The 15,797-nt window shown below is 37.2% G+C and overlaps 2 protein-coding genes across 6 annotated transcripts in view; one reads left to right on the top strand and one right to left on the bottom strand.

The window, feature by feature from the left end:
- Positions 1 to 11,900, top strand: part of LOC108747127 — a 38,184-nt gene extending 26,284 nt beyond the window's left edge. Inside the window, exons 2-10 of one of the 5 annotated variants that reach the window (XM_018484398.1) lie at positions 1,031 to 1,453; positions 2,886 to 3,080; positions 3,368 to 6,093; positions 6,227 to 6,318; positions 6,400 to 6,498; positions 6,581 to 6,656; positions 6,734 to 6,995; positions 7,098 to 10,460; positions 10,533 to 11,900. In XM_018484398.1, coding sequence (XP_018339900.1) covers positions 1,031 to 1,453; positions 2,886 to 3,080; positions 3,368 to 6,093; positions 6,227 to 6,318; positions 6,400 to 6,498; positions 6,581 to 6,656; positions 6,734 to 6,995; positions 7,098 to 10,460; positions 10,533 to 11,342 — 8,046 coding nt within the window. In that variant the 3' untranslated portion in view covers positions 11,343 to 11,900. Of the gene's footprint in view, positions 1 to 1,030; positions 1,454 to 2,885; positions 3,081 to 3,367; positions 6,094 to 6,226; positions 6,319 to 6,399; positions 6,499 to 6,580; positions 6,657 to 6,733; positions 6,996 to 7,097 lie in introns of all 5 variants that reach the window. The other 4 variants (XM_018484397.1, XM_018484399.1, XM_018484400.1 and 1 more) reach the window with 4 other exon arrangements.
- A 3,147-nt stretch (positions 11,901 to 15,047) lies between these two features.
- LOC108747130 (WD repeat-containing protein 61) overlaps positions 15,048 to 15,797 on the bottom strand; it is a 6,435-nt gene continuing 5,685 nt past the window's right edge. The window contains exons 7-8 of the mRNA XM_018484402.1: positions 15,353 to 15,524; positions 15,048 to 15,264 (exon numbers count right to left, since the gene is read on the bottom strand). Of these exons, the coding sequence (XP_018339904.1) occupies positions 15,163 to 15,264; positions 15,353 to 15,524 (274 nt within the window). The 3' untranslated portion in view covers positions 15,048 to 15,162. The remainder of the gene's footprint in view (positions 15,265 to 15,352; positions 15,525 to 15,797) is intronic.

The raw sequence follows: 15,797 nt of genomic DNA, 5'->3' as shown, positions 1-15,797 counted from the left end.
TGTTTCAATGTACAAATTTTTCCTTAAGTGTAGCGTTATTCTTATAATTTTCATATAGTATTCGTATAATTTTTCTTATAGTTTTCGTGAAGAAAAATATATATAATGTATAAATAAATCAATCCCCGGTCGCAAAAAAAAGTAAAAATTGTATTCTCCTTTAGTCCTTTTACACATTCGAATAAATTTAGCGTTAAAATGCGAGTTTACGGTGATGATCTTATTTCATTAAAATGAAAAAGTCATATACTGTCTGTTATTGCGAACACACATATAATTTTGTGAATTGAAATAGATTATATAGTTTGACACACAAAATTTCTTCAAACTAAAATTTATGTAAAAAAATTTTTAACAATTTTTTACATGTCGTTATTTACAATTTGCGATGTATTTCTATTTAGAATGTGAAATTGTATATCACGGATCATATCGAATCTCCAATCGATTCTCTACACGGTCGATCAACCATTTGTGAGCAGTTAGATCTGTTTTTTATTGCTGCACTCTCTGAACTGGTGCACAAGATGCAATAAGTTGAAGTGAAAAACAAATATGCGTTTGTATGCACCAGTTCAGAGAGTGCAGCAATAAAAAACAAATCTCTTATGTTCGCTCTGGAAATTACTTATGGCTTACTGGACATTCTTTCTTCATCACGAATCAACATTTATTGTTTTCACTGCAATTTTTCTACGTCATAACTATTGAACATCTGAGGAAGGCTCGATCTTGCAGCCGAAACATGTAATGTTAACGTATTACTATTTTACCAAAAGAATATAGACAATGAATTTTTTTGAATTGTACATATACGATCAGAATACCGAATATGTAATATAACCGTTTTTCTTCTTAATTTATAATTCGATTCTATTTTCCGTTTAAATTTTTATTTATTTATTATTCATTTTTTCACGAAATTTCGAATTTTAGGAAACTAAGATCTCTTTCCATTTATATTTACTATTTTCGCTCACCTTTTCGCTTCCGCGCTGATGCATTTTTCCCTCTTCTCTTTTCTTTCCAGGAAAACGTGGGAACCCGCCGGGGCAGACCGCGCACAACGGAGGGTCACGTATCGTGCGGTTCATCGTCGGCGATAGAGGCAGCGGCAACGGTAGCGACAGCGGCGGCGACGGCGGGTATCGAGGTAAAAGGCGTCGCCAGTGCATGGAGTATACAGAAAGGACGGCAGTCGCCGCCATCACCCCTGTCATCGCGCAGGCTGGACTCGGGCGCCGCAGTAGCGTCTTTCAACCCCGTCGTTGCTGCCGCCACCTCACAGAGATGCGCCGCTGTGAAGGGCGCCGTCGCCGTCGATGCTGCAGCGCCGAGACCGCAGTATATTTATCAGGATCGTCCTCTTATCACTGAGACTAGCAAGGAGGATGCCATGGAGCCGGAGACTAAGGAGGAAGACGAACGACGCTCGACAACGCCAAGTCCCGAGGTAGTGTCTTTTTCGACTTTTTTTATGAGAGCATTTTTTTATTGTGTGTAACAGCGCGTATGTAAAGTATTCCGAATATATTTCTATTCATACGTAAGAGAGTGGTTTTTAAATTCTCTAGTAAAGTGGCGCATGAAGGGTTCTTTAAAAATGAAACTTTATCGCGCTGTGACTTGATGTATTTGTGGTAAATTCGAATTGTATACTTGAAATAATGTACGTAGTATTATATATCAATATTAATATATCATCGTTGGATTTACAATACACTATTAACAACTCAAGACAAAATTGTTATTTCTAAATTAATAACTATTCCATTTAGATTCTATCAGTAATATGACATTTACTTCGAAATTACATAAAATCTGCATTTTAAAAAAATTAAAAAACAATTAGAATTAAGATTTCAAACGTAGAGTGTTTTCAGTCATTTAGAAGCACAGGAAAAGTTAATGATAATACTATAAGAATTCAATCTAACAAATGTTAATCTTTTAGTTTAGTTCAGTTTTTTGCACATGTGAATATTATCACTGTTTCAAATCTAATTTTAATATAGATGTAGAAATTAAAGTTACTTCTAATTGCAATGTATTACATCTTAAAATTAAAGGCGTTTTTTTTAATTCTAATAAAAACCTCTGTGAAAAGAAAAGAAGGTTGAAAACCGCTGCTTTACGAATTGCCTTATGCTCGTGGCTCGTGGTGCACGAATATACACCTTCACTAACATATCTCGTATTGATTTTATGGGAAGCCCTCGACTTTCATCTCTCTCTTGCACTTGTATTCCACCGTCCCCTTCTCTCTCTCTCTCTCTCTCTCTTCCCCTTTTCCTCTCTTCCTCCCTTGCTCACTCTCTCTCCCTCTCTAACTCGCTCATTCACTCACTCACGTTTTCCTTTTTCGCGCATATGTACGCACATTTTCTTTTCCTCCCTGAACCCCGGTTCTGAGCCCGTTCCATCTTTTCTCTTTCTGGGTCTGACCCTTTATAAGTCATCATCCTCCAAGATTCGTCTGCGTTGCATTGCTTCTCTATTCATTTTCACTTGTGAAAACGTGTTGAAAATGTCAAGTACGCTGCAATATGGTTCTTTTTGTATATGTTATCCGAGATTATTGACGTTCCGCAAATATAAAAACATCTTATTTGAACGTTTGAATAAAATAATTTAATTGTAAAATGTCAATAAATGAAATCACAAATTTCACGTTTAAAAACGTAAAACTAATGAACAAATGTTTTTTCTGCATCGTGTACATGTAAATGTATATGTAAATATTTCAAGAAAAATGATCGTATCATATCATGTTCAGCTTGAAAAACTGTCACGAAAGAAAAGATCATATTGATAAAATCGCAAAAAATCTATTCTTATGCGCGATACAAGATCAGAAATCGGGAAAAAAAATTTTGCAATTATAGTTATGCTTGAGGAGGAATAAATATTACAATGAGGATGGTAGCAGTGAGGAGGAAGCTAAACAGAATAGCACTTCCCTGGCTAGTCACAGGCTACCGTCTTTGTATCGTGGAACATGGCCCATCAGAAGAGACGTATGGGTTAATCAGCAAATTGGCTTTCCGACTCAGCAGAGCACATCACTCCCTGCACAAAATGTAAGTTATAATGGCGTAAATTATATTGCGATTTGTAATGTTTTTTGTACCATACGGGGCACCATACCAAAACCTCCGCCTATCCTTTTGATGGTTAAAAGGACATCCGGTAGTTTTGGGGAAACGTGATTTTTACGTGAAATATTCGGTGTATTATGATCCCAAATAAATAATGTGAACTCCAGAAAGTCTCTCTAAAGAGATATTTAAGAAATGGCATTTTTTAAATGGTTTCATGTTATCCGGAAAAATGAAAACATTACTCCAAATTCTATGCTCATGTGTAGGATGTGGCCAGCGTGATAAGTTTCTCGTCATCATCGAACTCTGCGGGTCTCGAAGGCAACTCCACGGAGCTACAAGGTCATCGTCGATTAGATGCCAAGGTAGACGTGGTGTATAATCTTCTCGGTATGCTCGAAAAGAATGGTCGAGATGATATGAGCACGACTTTGCTTTCTATGAGCACTTCCATAGACAATTGCCTGGTAATGAGACAGTCAGGCTGCCTACCGCTATTAGTGCAACTGATTCACGCACCTGGACAAAATTCTGACACTCGAAATAGAGCTATGCAGGCATTACACAACGTGGTACATGCCAAAAGTGACGAGAGAGCTGGTCGCCGGGAAGCACGAGTGCTTCGATTCCTCGAGCAATTGCGCGACTATTGTCAGAATCTGAGAATGTCTTTGGAACAGGATCAGCTCACGGATGATCTCGAGAGGGGACACCCTGCGACGACGATAGCTGCGCTTATGAAACTATCCTTTGATGAAGCTCATCGCCACGCAATGTGCCAGCTGGGCGGCCTTCATGCCGTCGCGGAGCTCATTGAGATGGATCATCTGATTCATGGCAGCGAAAGCGATGATCAGAATTGCATCACATTGCGACGATATGCAGGAATGGCATTGACCAATTTGACTTTCGGCGATGGCAATAATAAGGCATTGCTCTGTTCTTTCAAGGAATTTATGAAAGCGTTAGTCTCGCAATTGAAAAGTCCCAGCGATGATCTGAGGCAAGTGACAGCGAGCGTTTTAAGAAATCTATCCTGGCGTGCCGATAGTAGCAGCAAACAGACTCTGAGAGAAGTAGGTGCGGTGACAGGCCTGATGAAAGCCGCTATGGAAGGCCGCAAAGAATCCACCCTTAAATCAATCTTATCCGCTCTGTGGAACTTGTCGGCCCACTGCAGTACGAATAAAGTGGATATCTGCGCTGTGGACGGCGCTCTAGCTTTTCTTGTAGATATGCTGAGCTACAAGGCGCCGTCCAAGACGCTTGCGATAGTCGAAAATGCTGGTGGTATTTTGAGAAACGTATCGAGCCACGTGGCAATACGAGAGGATTATCGAACCATCGTGAGAGAGAGGGGCTGTCTACAAGTTCTTCTGCAACAATTAAAATCGCCCAGCTTGACAGTAGTCAGTAATGCTTGCGGAGCGCTCTGGAATTTGTCCGCGCGATGTTCCCAGGATCAACGTCTCCTTTGGGATCTGGGCGCTGTACCAATGTTACGCAGTCTCGTTCACTCCAAGCACAAAATGATTTCGATGGGTTCTAGTGCAGCCTTAAAAAATCTATTGAGCGCTAGACCTGGTTGTAACAATCTTGTTCACTTAGACTCTACCGCTCGAGGACTGGGACTGTCAACCTTACCAAGCCTGGTCGCTCGGAGGCAGCGAGCTCTAGAGCAGGAAATCGACCAAAATCTGGCGGAAACGTGCGACAATATCGAGCCGAGCACATCGCCAACCAACAAAAACGAAAAATTCACATTCAAACTTGATCATAGCTTTCTTGGCATCAACACTCATAGATTGCGTTCTTATCAGTTGCACAGTCAACCTAGCACGTCTACTGTCAAATGCAATGGAGTGGCCAGGAGCGAGAGTAGAGATTCGATGCGTTCTGTGACGAGCACCCATTCCGACACTATGTTCGAACGGGTAAATCGTCATGTTTTGAATGGTATATCGCCTACCGACTCACAGGTTAAGCAACAATCCTCATCGTTGCATTCTGCTGTCGCATTCGACAACAACGGTGTGTGTAGCGACGTTCATCCGAGAACCACTTCCTCCGAGAGAAAATACACCCTGCGTTATAAAAACGCAATACCGGAACAACTAAAATCTTCCGACGTTTTTGGTTCGACATTAAACAAGCTAAGATGCACGAATTCTACTATATCATGGGCCGCAGTACCTAATCAAGAACCCTCTCAGATCTCGCTGCACTCTTCCATCGAGAACAACATATCTCTGATTGATCAAATGTCATCCTTGTCCAAAGCTGGTAGTCAATCTAGCGTGTCCGAGGAAATCGAAGCGACTGTTCGTATTAAATTGGATTATCAAACAACCACAAATGCAATTGTCGACGATTCAAAGCCGACCTCCGATCTGTCTGATGTTCCTTCTATGAAAGAAAGCGCGAGAAAGGTCTTATTGCGCCAACATGACATGTTAAACAGTGTTCAAAAAACAATATCATCCGCAACGATCATTCAAAGTCCGGATGATAATTTATTCGGTGATTATGCTGAAACAGATTTGGATCAACCAACCGATTATAGTTTGCGGTACGGCGAACAAACTATAGACGACGAGAAGCAATCCGATTTCTTCTCAGGCAATGATCAAGGACTTCAGCACGAAGATACAATTAAAACTTACTATACGGAGGGAACGCCGCGCGCATCCTTGAACTCGTCCAGAGCCACTTCCGCTTCCGATCTACAGGATGATAGTCGTACAAGGAGCTTGTCGAAGAAATTACCGGAACGATATAAGACAAGACATATAGAAGATCATAGTGAATGCAAATCGCCGTCCTTGACGGACGTACCAAAACTGATCGATTTTGCCAAATCGGAAACGAAGAATTTACGAGACGTGACATATCTTACGGACAATGAGAGTGCAAATCGTTTGTTACCATATCTTAAAGATCAAGGCAAGCAAAAAGGCAATCGAGAAGATGCAATTGTGCAAAGTCATTTAAGGTAATTATGCTTTCTAAATAATCATGATACTTCATATTTATGTAGAATCCATCAAACTTTAAATAATGAATTGTTATATTATATTAGACTATGTGTGTGTTTTTTAATAATTGTTTGCGTGATATTTGTGCAGTGTAAGAACGACGCCAATTTCAATGATATTAGGAAATTCTGAATATAATGACGATCATAATGGGGAATCTAGCTCTAGGATTAATAGCCTTGGTAAAATTTAAAACATTTTACTTAGCCTAAATATTTTATATAACTTAAACAGACTTCCTCACAAATAATGTAAATTTGCAGACTCCAAACCAAATAAAGTAAATAAAGATTTATCATTGAATGACATTGAACTCTCAGCTGATAGTACTAGTTTAAAGATTTTCAATAACGATTCTGGATGTAAGTAGTATATATAATTCCGCGAGTTGTGGAATAATAGACTAATTCAGTAACCACAAAAAATTTTTCTGAATATATATAGATCAAGTTAGCGACGGAGACGAGGATGATGAGGATTTACTAGCTGCTTGTATTAACATTGGAATGCAAAATAATCGGTAAAATATTAATGATTACTGTGGCACTTATATAATTTGTTATTTTACAATTTTCACGAAATTATCTTATTTTATAGGCATAGACATTCCTTTATAGGAAATAATCTCGAAAAACTTCCTCGATTAGAAACTAATCTGACTCGATATCAAACTAGTCTTGCTTTAAATCAAGTCGAGCATAAAGGAATTGTAATGTCCGATAGTTCACCGTTTAATGTAAAGTATGTAGAGTCTCATGAAACCACAGCTGAAAACATTTTGATAAAGAAGAATAGAGAAGACAAGAAAGATAACAATGAAAAACTATCTAAAAAGAATCTTCAATTGGAAGCAATCACAGTAAGAATATTTCAGACTGATTTTTTAATATTAATTTTTCATAACACTATATTATATATAATACTTATTTTAATTATATCTTAAAAAATATTTTGTTTACAGATAACGACAAACATGAGTAATATACATAATGAGAAATCAAATAACACTACGACCACGAAAATAGTAAATGATAATAATCTCAGCAATAATTTCTCAGAAGAGAAAATATCTATATTACAGACATCTAATACATCTTTAGATAAAAACGTTTCCAATGATTTTGTCATAATTGATGAACGTGGCAGAGATCAAAATAGCTCCATTAGAGTAGACGAAGCAATAATTGATGTTCGACTCACAGATATACCACTTATGAAACAATCAAAAGATTCTGAAAAAAGCAGCGAATCAATCGACTCTGTCGAGCAGTCTGAACATGCGCTTTTAAAACTATGTATTCAATCCGGTATAAAATCCGAAGGCAATATCACATTGAACCAAAGTAACGCAGATTATGTTAAATCACAATTAAAGCTATATAACAAACAAATGGACATTATAAAAGAAAAAAATAATAATGAAACTGAAATTGAGGATAATATGAACAGCAAACCGGAAACAACTTTTGAAATCATGAGGACCATAGATGTTCTTCATCGTGACTGCGCAGAGAAACATACAAAAGAAGAGACATATAGACGACAGAGAGATCCCGATGCTATGATTGCTTCGTTAGATCGATTGACGGCAACACTAGTTCAACAAACTGAAGCGATACGTGAACGAGACTCCGGTACAATGAAACAGAGTCTAACGTGCGACACATGGAATGAGGATTCGCCTAATGACATTTCCTTTCCTAGCATCAGCATGAGCGCACCGTTGGTTGCTTCATTCAACAGCGACGCACAAGAAGATCAACGTACTACTATATCAGAGAATACCGAGCAGATTAACATGACAGAGTCAAAAATCATCCAACGCGAGGCTATCAAATTAGCAGAAGCGGTAGATGCAGAGATAAATAATCAGATTGAACTCGAAACAACGAGTCTGATATCCATCGACCTCGAGGCGATCAAACCGCCGTCCTCGATGGGAAGTTTACTTTCATTGACGGCAAGTTACGCTGGCACTGCTGACAACACTGAGACGTTGATCAACCGAGATAGATGTTATTCTACGTCGCTGCCACCGGCGTCAGTGAGAAATTTCAATGATTCTCGCAACGTACGAAAGAAGTCCTTGCCAGTTGGCGTAGTAGCCAAGCGAGCATTGGGTCAAGGTCAGAGCCACACGACTAGCTTGGAAAATCTGCTGAACGAATGCACCAGCTCACATTTGGAGAATGTCAAACCACCATCCATGATGGACGAACTGCCGGATGTAGGTGATATGGAGAATAGTATGTTAAGTGTGGCTAGCATTACATCGGAAATTGCGGATTCGAAAGAACAAGACTCACATAATTTGACTGGCAGCGATTCAGCAGTGTTTGAAATGCTGAAACCAGTTGCCAACGTGCTGTCCATGACATGCATGCGTTATGTTGAGGGTATGCAAAACAGTACGAGTAACAGCCTGAGTGAATATTTGGAGAATATCAATCCACCGTCCTTGTTCAATGAGGTGACTGAAATGGACGAATCCACCATGGAAGCAACTACCGACATTATGTGCAGCGACACTTTGTGCATAGATATGGAGTTGCATACTGATGAAGTAGTGCACTCGATCGTAGCGGAGGTGATTGATGAAGCAGAGAACGATACTGATGAGGCAGTCACGCCAATCTCTTCCGAATATTGCGTCAGCAGCTCGACTGAATCGACGCCGAAGAAGCGATTGCATTCGAAAAGTTATTTAACCCCGAAACAAAAACGAAACTTAGCGAAAGAGAGATACAAGACATATACCATTGCCGCAGAAATCATCAAGAAAAAAGAGGAAGAACGACGAAAACAAGACGATATTGTCAACGATACGGGTAATAGAATTCCAAGTAAAAAATGTTCTCCTTTCTCGAAACTAACGCCAAAACAACGCAGGGCAGAGAATAGAGCGAGATTCCAGACACAAGTACTAGAAAATCCCTTTCCGGATCTGAACGTAGCCCAAACTAAGACCATTGAAGACGCTGTTGAGAAACAGGAAGTTATATCTCCCGTCAAGTCATCAATTCCTATGCTCACGAAGTTGCCCGTGTGTAAAGCAATGAGAAGAAAACACGGGGATTCGCAAGAAAACAAGGAGAGATATCGTACAAGGACGTTGAACGATTCAGAAACCGTGTTCAAAGAGATCGAATGCAATTCCGAACATCAAGCTTCGATCATCGGCACAATGGAAGAGGGGCAAGCAAGTGCACAAGAATACGTGCGGGAGGAAATTCAAAACATGCTAGAACAGAATGCCACCATCGTACTAAACACTCTAAATGAGTCAAATAAAGCTAATGATTCGACCGCAAATATTTTGCGTTGCGAGACTACTTTGGCGTTGAATGATTCCGAATCAAATCATAATCTAAGAATACGTTTCGTAAATGGATTTTCAAAAAAATTGATAAGTACACAATGTGATAACGACGCCCAAACTCCCATTGCGAATATTGATAATGAAGAATTGCAAGACGAGCATATAGAAATCGCTTACGAGAATCTGGACTTGGCAAACCCAGTTGATTCAGGCAGTGAGGAGTCCAATTGCGCTGATAAAGGACAAGAACTTATAGAAACAAAAAAGGCACGAATAATCAAGCCGTCAACGCTAGATCGAGATCCGAGTATAGATTCCACTGGGACGGATAAATCCGAGCCAGAAAGTCCAAAAGCTGTTCGAGGGCGAAGAAAGGCACTATATTCCAACCCAATAACGCGAAAGCCGACTCCACAATCCTCGCCATTGAAGCAAGTGAACCCTGTCAGCGGGATACCAATAGGTCGCAGCAATACTTCACCCATTGTTAGAGCTACTAGAGCTATTACTTTGCGAAAGAATAATAATAGTACAATGGTTGCTATGAAGGATTCTCCGAAATCTAATACGAGCCCGAAGAGGACTACGCTTTCCGTGGACGTAGAGAAGAAGACACGAAATTTGGCGACTGTTTCCAAAAGGGCCTCCGTACCTCAAAGGGGATCCATGTTAATTTCCACAAAACCCACTAAGCGTCATAGTACACCTCCGGCTTGCTCATCAAACTATCAAAACGATAGCAAATCGTCAGAAGTCCCAATTAAGTTATTAGAACGTCAAGGAACTTTTACAAAGGACGAGCCAGAGGTAGATAATGCACCGACAGTGCATTCCGCGTCGTCTTCCCCAATAAAGACGAAGATCGCCAAACCAATTAGAGATGTTTCATCAAGGATATATTCGGCAGCGGGAAAATCAAAAATCTCCGTGAAAACGCAACAAGAATATCAGCCAAAAATTATAGTTAACAGTTCCGAAAAGATACAATCGTCTAAAGGATTGTTAGTGGTATCGAAAAAAATATCATCTGGAAAAATAGGTACATCAACAAAAGTTCTTAACGGTAATGTGTTCCAGAATGACAAAACTGTTCGAAAGATCAATCCACTGGGACAACGATCTAATAGTAATTCCAGCATAATTTCTAATTCATCTGTGAGCGTACAAAATCGTAAGTTGGCGAAGGAGGCAACAAGTAAGATTGCGAATCTTTGGAAGAAGGTCGAGGAGAACAAGAATAAACAACGTTTTGAGAAGCCGGACACTAGGCAATGGATAAGGCCCACTAATAGCGCCACCGAGGTAAACGTCGCAACCGCTGGCATGTTTAATAATCCGCCAGCATATAGACTATTCCGCAGTTCCACGTTCGAGGGAATTTCCCAGGAGGACGGCAGCAACGGCGAGATATCATCCTACAAATCCAAATCTAACCGACAACCGGTTTTAGGCACGCAGATTGAATGTGACGGTCTCAAGTACAGGAACTCTTGCGATTTTACAGATATGAATGCCTATGAAGCGCCCTGCAAGATACCAGTGAAATCTTCTGTACAAGATACGTACAAGCGAGAGATCACACAGTTGAGTGATATTCTAGTGAAGAAGCAACCGAGCGCTGATCTCGCAGCAGAAGCGGATCTTACCAAAAGAATATCCAGACTTGGTTCCTTTATTCGAGTGGACCCAATGACAACAGCGGAGGAGAGCAGTAGTGGCGTGCGGATGCCAGCTTCAGCAATCGTATCGCCTTTCAACTACAATCCAAACTTAGACATTCCATCGCAAGCGGCCAAAACTAGATCGAACGAGGAGCAGGGTAAATTAGAAACGATAGATTGCTACACAGAAATAATCACAGGATCCACTCGGGTAACGACAGTATAGAAAGACGTATCCCATAAACAAAACATAAATATATTCTGTAATAATCGCCTCTTTTTCGTTTCTGACTAGTCATTGTGCATATTCGCTTGCTATAATAAGTTTGCTCGCACACATTTGTCATATGTGATACGCATTACAAGTAGATAATTTTAATCTTTTTCTTTGTCTCGTTACGTGTGGCGCGCGCGCGTGTACAAGTTCTTTTACTTTTTTTACCCAGAATATAAAATAGTTATAATAATCTTGTACGCGATGCCAACTTCTTCAATAACGACAGAATTATGTGAAATATCAATAGTTTCAAGATCATTCTTGTCCATTTTATCTGCTGTATATATACATGATGATATAGAATAATTTCGAGTTTGAAATAAGAAAGAGAATCAGTCGAAAATCTATGACTACGTTTACATAACTCGATTTAAGGTGCCTTTTTATGCTGACGCTCGACGCTCATTTTCAGCGTTAAATTGGGTCACGTGATCGAAGTTGCCGCTGAATAGCGAAGAGTGCATGAAAAGAGTTAGTGTTCAATTTTAAGAGTCAAGTCAATGTCAGCGGCAGTCTAGTCTTCAATCTTTGCAATGATAGAATAGAAATATAGAAAATATACACTTATGAACTAATTTGGATACTTGACATTATTACGGAATTTGATAAAAAAAGATATGAAATGATATTTAAAATTAATATTCAATATTGTGTAAAATTTGTACTAAATATTTAAAATTAATATTTTCGAAAATTACGAAAATTAATTATATTGTGATAAAAGAATATATAATATCACATATATAATATAACTTCTAATTTAATATAAACGCGTTTGTTTAAAAAATTTTTTTTTAGTATGGATATTACAGTGTCAAATAACTATTGAAATTATTTGTTTTACAAATATTTTTATTTATATCTTATTTATTTCAATACTTTCGTCCAAATTAATAGATATATACCCAGATAGCAAAACACATCTCAGCAAAATCGCGCAAATCTGTGATTGCTTATGATGTTGACAACTTGCCGTAGATCTGTCTTCAACGATTTCGAATATACCCACATTTGTAGCAACATGCAGACAACAATGTGCATATGTACTGCCAGCAGTTTAACAGCAAGATAGCTGCATCAATGTTATCTTGTGTTTTTGGCAATATGACAGCATTGTATGATATTGCATATTATTGTGGCAACAATACAAATTTGCAATAATACAAATTTTGATGACAATTTTAAAGTTGTCGGCAAATTGCTGGCAAGTTGTTACTCAACGTTGTCATATAAAAGCATCAAATTGCCAACAAATGAAGACTCAGTTGCTGCAATTCTAGTAGCAATATGCCAGCAACAAGACAGACACGTTGCTATTTGGGTATTCTGCAGATTTAATCTAACTTTTTACTTTAGAATGACAAAAAATTGAATAATTTTAAACAATTAATATGATAAATTTATTTATAAATAAATACTTACCTTCTCTTTAGATTTTATCTTGTGTCTAAATTTAGCCATTTTGTCGTGTTCTTCTTTTTTTGTATCTATCCCAGTATTTCCGACCTGTCTATTTTGCTTGTCACGTTGATGCTAAAAGTTGAATCAAATCCAACTTCTTCTTGTATCGCAGTATCACAGAAGATGGTCACGTTTGACCCTGCTTTTTCAACATAAAATGGCACTTTTATGCCGAAGTTATAACATCGATGTTATGAAACTGGCCAATCACAGTTATTCTATTCTTCTAGAGGAATATATCTTTAGAGGCTATGACTAGCCAGTTTCATAATATCGATGTTATAACTTTGATGTAAATCGAATCATGTAAACGTAATTTATAATATGTAGCCGTGATGGAAGAAGATAGGTGAGACAACTTGAGGGATGCGCAGTAAAACCAAATTTAAGATTCAAATTTGATTCAGCTTGATTGGCCATTGTGTGACAACTTGAGGAATAAAGCGGGGAGCACAGACTCTTGCATAACACGTAATGCACAAGAAAAATAAACCAATTAAAGTCCTCTGTTTCCTTCCTTTCCATGAAATAAAGAACTGATTGGTTGAATTTCTTGTGTTTTATGTGTTATGCGTTATGCAAGAGTCTGTGTTCCCCGCTTAATGGCCATTCTACAATAAGCCATTAGTCATAAATCAGAAGTTAGAAGTTTGAAATTGACAACTGTAATTGCTCAATTTCCAGCTTCTAACTTCTGGTTTACGATTAATAGTTATTGTAGAATGCGTTATTGTAAGGCTGCAGCATAGACTTTTGCATAACGCATAATGCACACACACACACACACACACACACACACACACACACACACACACCACTTTTCACACACACACACACACACACACACACACACAATGCAATAATAAGCGAATCAACTAATCAGAATCTTTCCTTTTCTCCCATTTTATCGAAAAGAAGAACTTCAATAAGTTGATTCCCTTATGCATTACACATCATGCGTTATGCAAGAGTCTGTGGCCAATATGTGATAAGACTAAAATTTATGACCCAAATTTAATTGGCTAGCTGATTGTTCTGAATTGCCGTTATGCGCGTTGTCTCATTTGTCTTCTTCCACCATGATATGTAACGATGATTCTAATCTATTATTTATTCAATTTTGTATATATATATATATATATATCAATATCTAATATAACGTAAGTGAAGGATATAGAAAGTTTTAGTAGCGTGTTTAAAATTATGTACGATGTGTAGCACGACACACTGGTGATACATTACTAGTTACATGTTTGTATTTGAAATTGAAAAATCGGAAAGAAATAAGGTGTAATCTGTATTTTATTTTATTTCATATTAATTGATTCGTATCATCTCTTACAAATGGACATAAAAGATATAATTACTTTATCAAGATTGATAAGTAAAACGAAAGACCTGGAATAAGCGAAATTAGCTTCGATCAAAAATTAATCGTAATGAAGAAATATCGTTTACATCGACCATAAACGTCAAACGGTCTAAGTAGTTTACTAAAAATGACATTACAATACTGAGCAAAAAATTTTATGAGTATATATTTAAGTTTCCAATTTACAGCCAATATATTTTCATCATACATGGATACTAGTTTCGCTTATAAGCAATCTATCAAAATCGATCCCTTTTGGAAGTAAATGTACTTATTATTAAAATGATGTACAGGTCAATAAGACATAGATTTAAGATTAAAATACTATATGTTTAGTTATTATTTAATATTTCTTTCTTTCAAAGATTTTAATGCAGATGAGCACAATTGCAATTTTTCATTTTTAATTTTGTTTTTAATTTTATCTCTTATCATTTATATCGTATCAATTTTCCTTTTTGTGTGGGAATCAGATCATTACCAAACTCTTATCGGAAGGAGATCTTTTGGTACATGAGAATTTATTATACGTATTTATTTGTTTAATTGAAAAGTCTTCTCTGTAAACATTTTACCCTGTTCCAGTTCGAGCTAATTAAATTTAACTCCGCCAACTTGGAACCATGTCAGGGTATCTTTATGTTATTCATTAAAAAATATTTGATCTGTACACCATGGCTATTTTTGTAATTTCTTTTTTATAATGTCATTTTCACTCCGTTCTAAGTTTTAAAAATAATTTTTTTTTACATATCGCATTTTAAATTTATCACAGATCTTTATAATTTGTACATTATTTGCAGTACAATAAAATTTATAGCTAAAAAATATCCTCCGGTCTTTCATAAAAACTTGGAAGAAATGTCATCAGTTGTTTGCAACCAATAAACAGAATAAATGATATAGATAAAAAATATTTATTGATCCTTAATGCAATTATTTCTCATATATAGGACATTCGTATAAATTAATAGATTTATCCTCAGATACTGACGCAATTATATTATTTCGCTGTGGATTATACTTAACTGACCAGACCTATTATAAAAATTAATTTATTAAAATTATAAATTATACTTTTGTTTGATTGAATAAAATAAAATTATTTCATGTTTTAGAGACATACTTGATCCTTATGTTCACGAAATGTATGCAAACATTGTCTTTGTGCTAATTCCCAGATCTTGACTGTATGATCGGAACTACTTGATGCAAATTGCTGTCCATCTGGTGAGAAAGCCACACCAAGTACCCAAGAAGCATGACCCGACATCGTTCCTGCTAGATTTGCATCTTTGCTAAATAAAAAAAGAATATAAAGCATTTACCGATTTCTGTAGTAAAAAAGCTAGAATATTTGAGGATGCTGGATAGCTCTTTACTAAAGTAATAGCTTGTTCAACAAAATTTGGCTTTAATTTCCATTAATTGCCATTTTGCATGTATGACAATACACAATTTTTAATAAGAATTTGCCTATAAAAGAGAATGAAATTTCTCTTGTGAAACAAGTTATATAGACATAAACTTAATCCCCAGTAATTGGGGATAAATTAATCATGGTACATTAT

This window comes from Trachymyrmex septentrionalis, unplaced genomic scaffold (genome assembly GCF_001594115.1).
Source record: "Trachymyrmex septentrionalis isolate Tsep2-gDNA-1 unplaced genomic scaffold, Tsep1.0 scaffold194, whole genome shotgun sequence".
In the NCBI taxonomy this organism is placed as follows: domain Eukaryota; kingdom Metazoa; phylum Arthropoda; class Insecta; order Hymenoptera; family Formicidae; genus Trachymyrmex; species Trachymyrmex septentrionalis.
The sequence above is the reverse complement of the archived record's forward strand: the minus strand, read 5'-3'. Positions and strand labels throughout refer to the sequence as shown.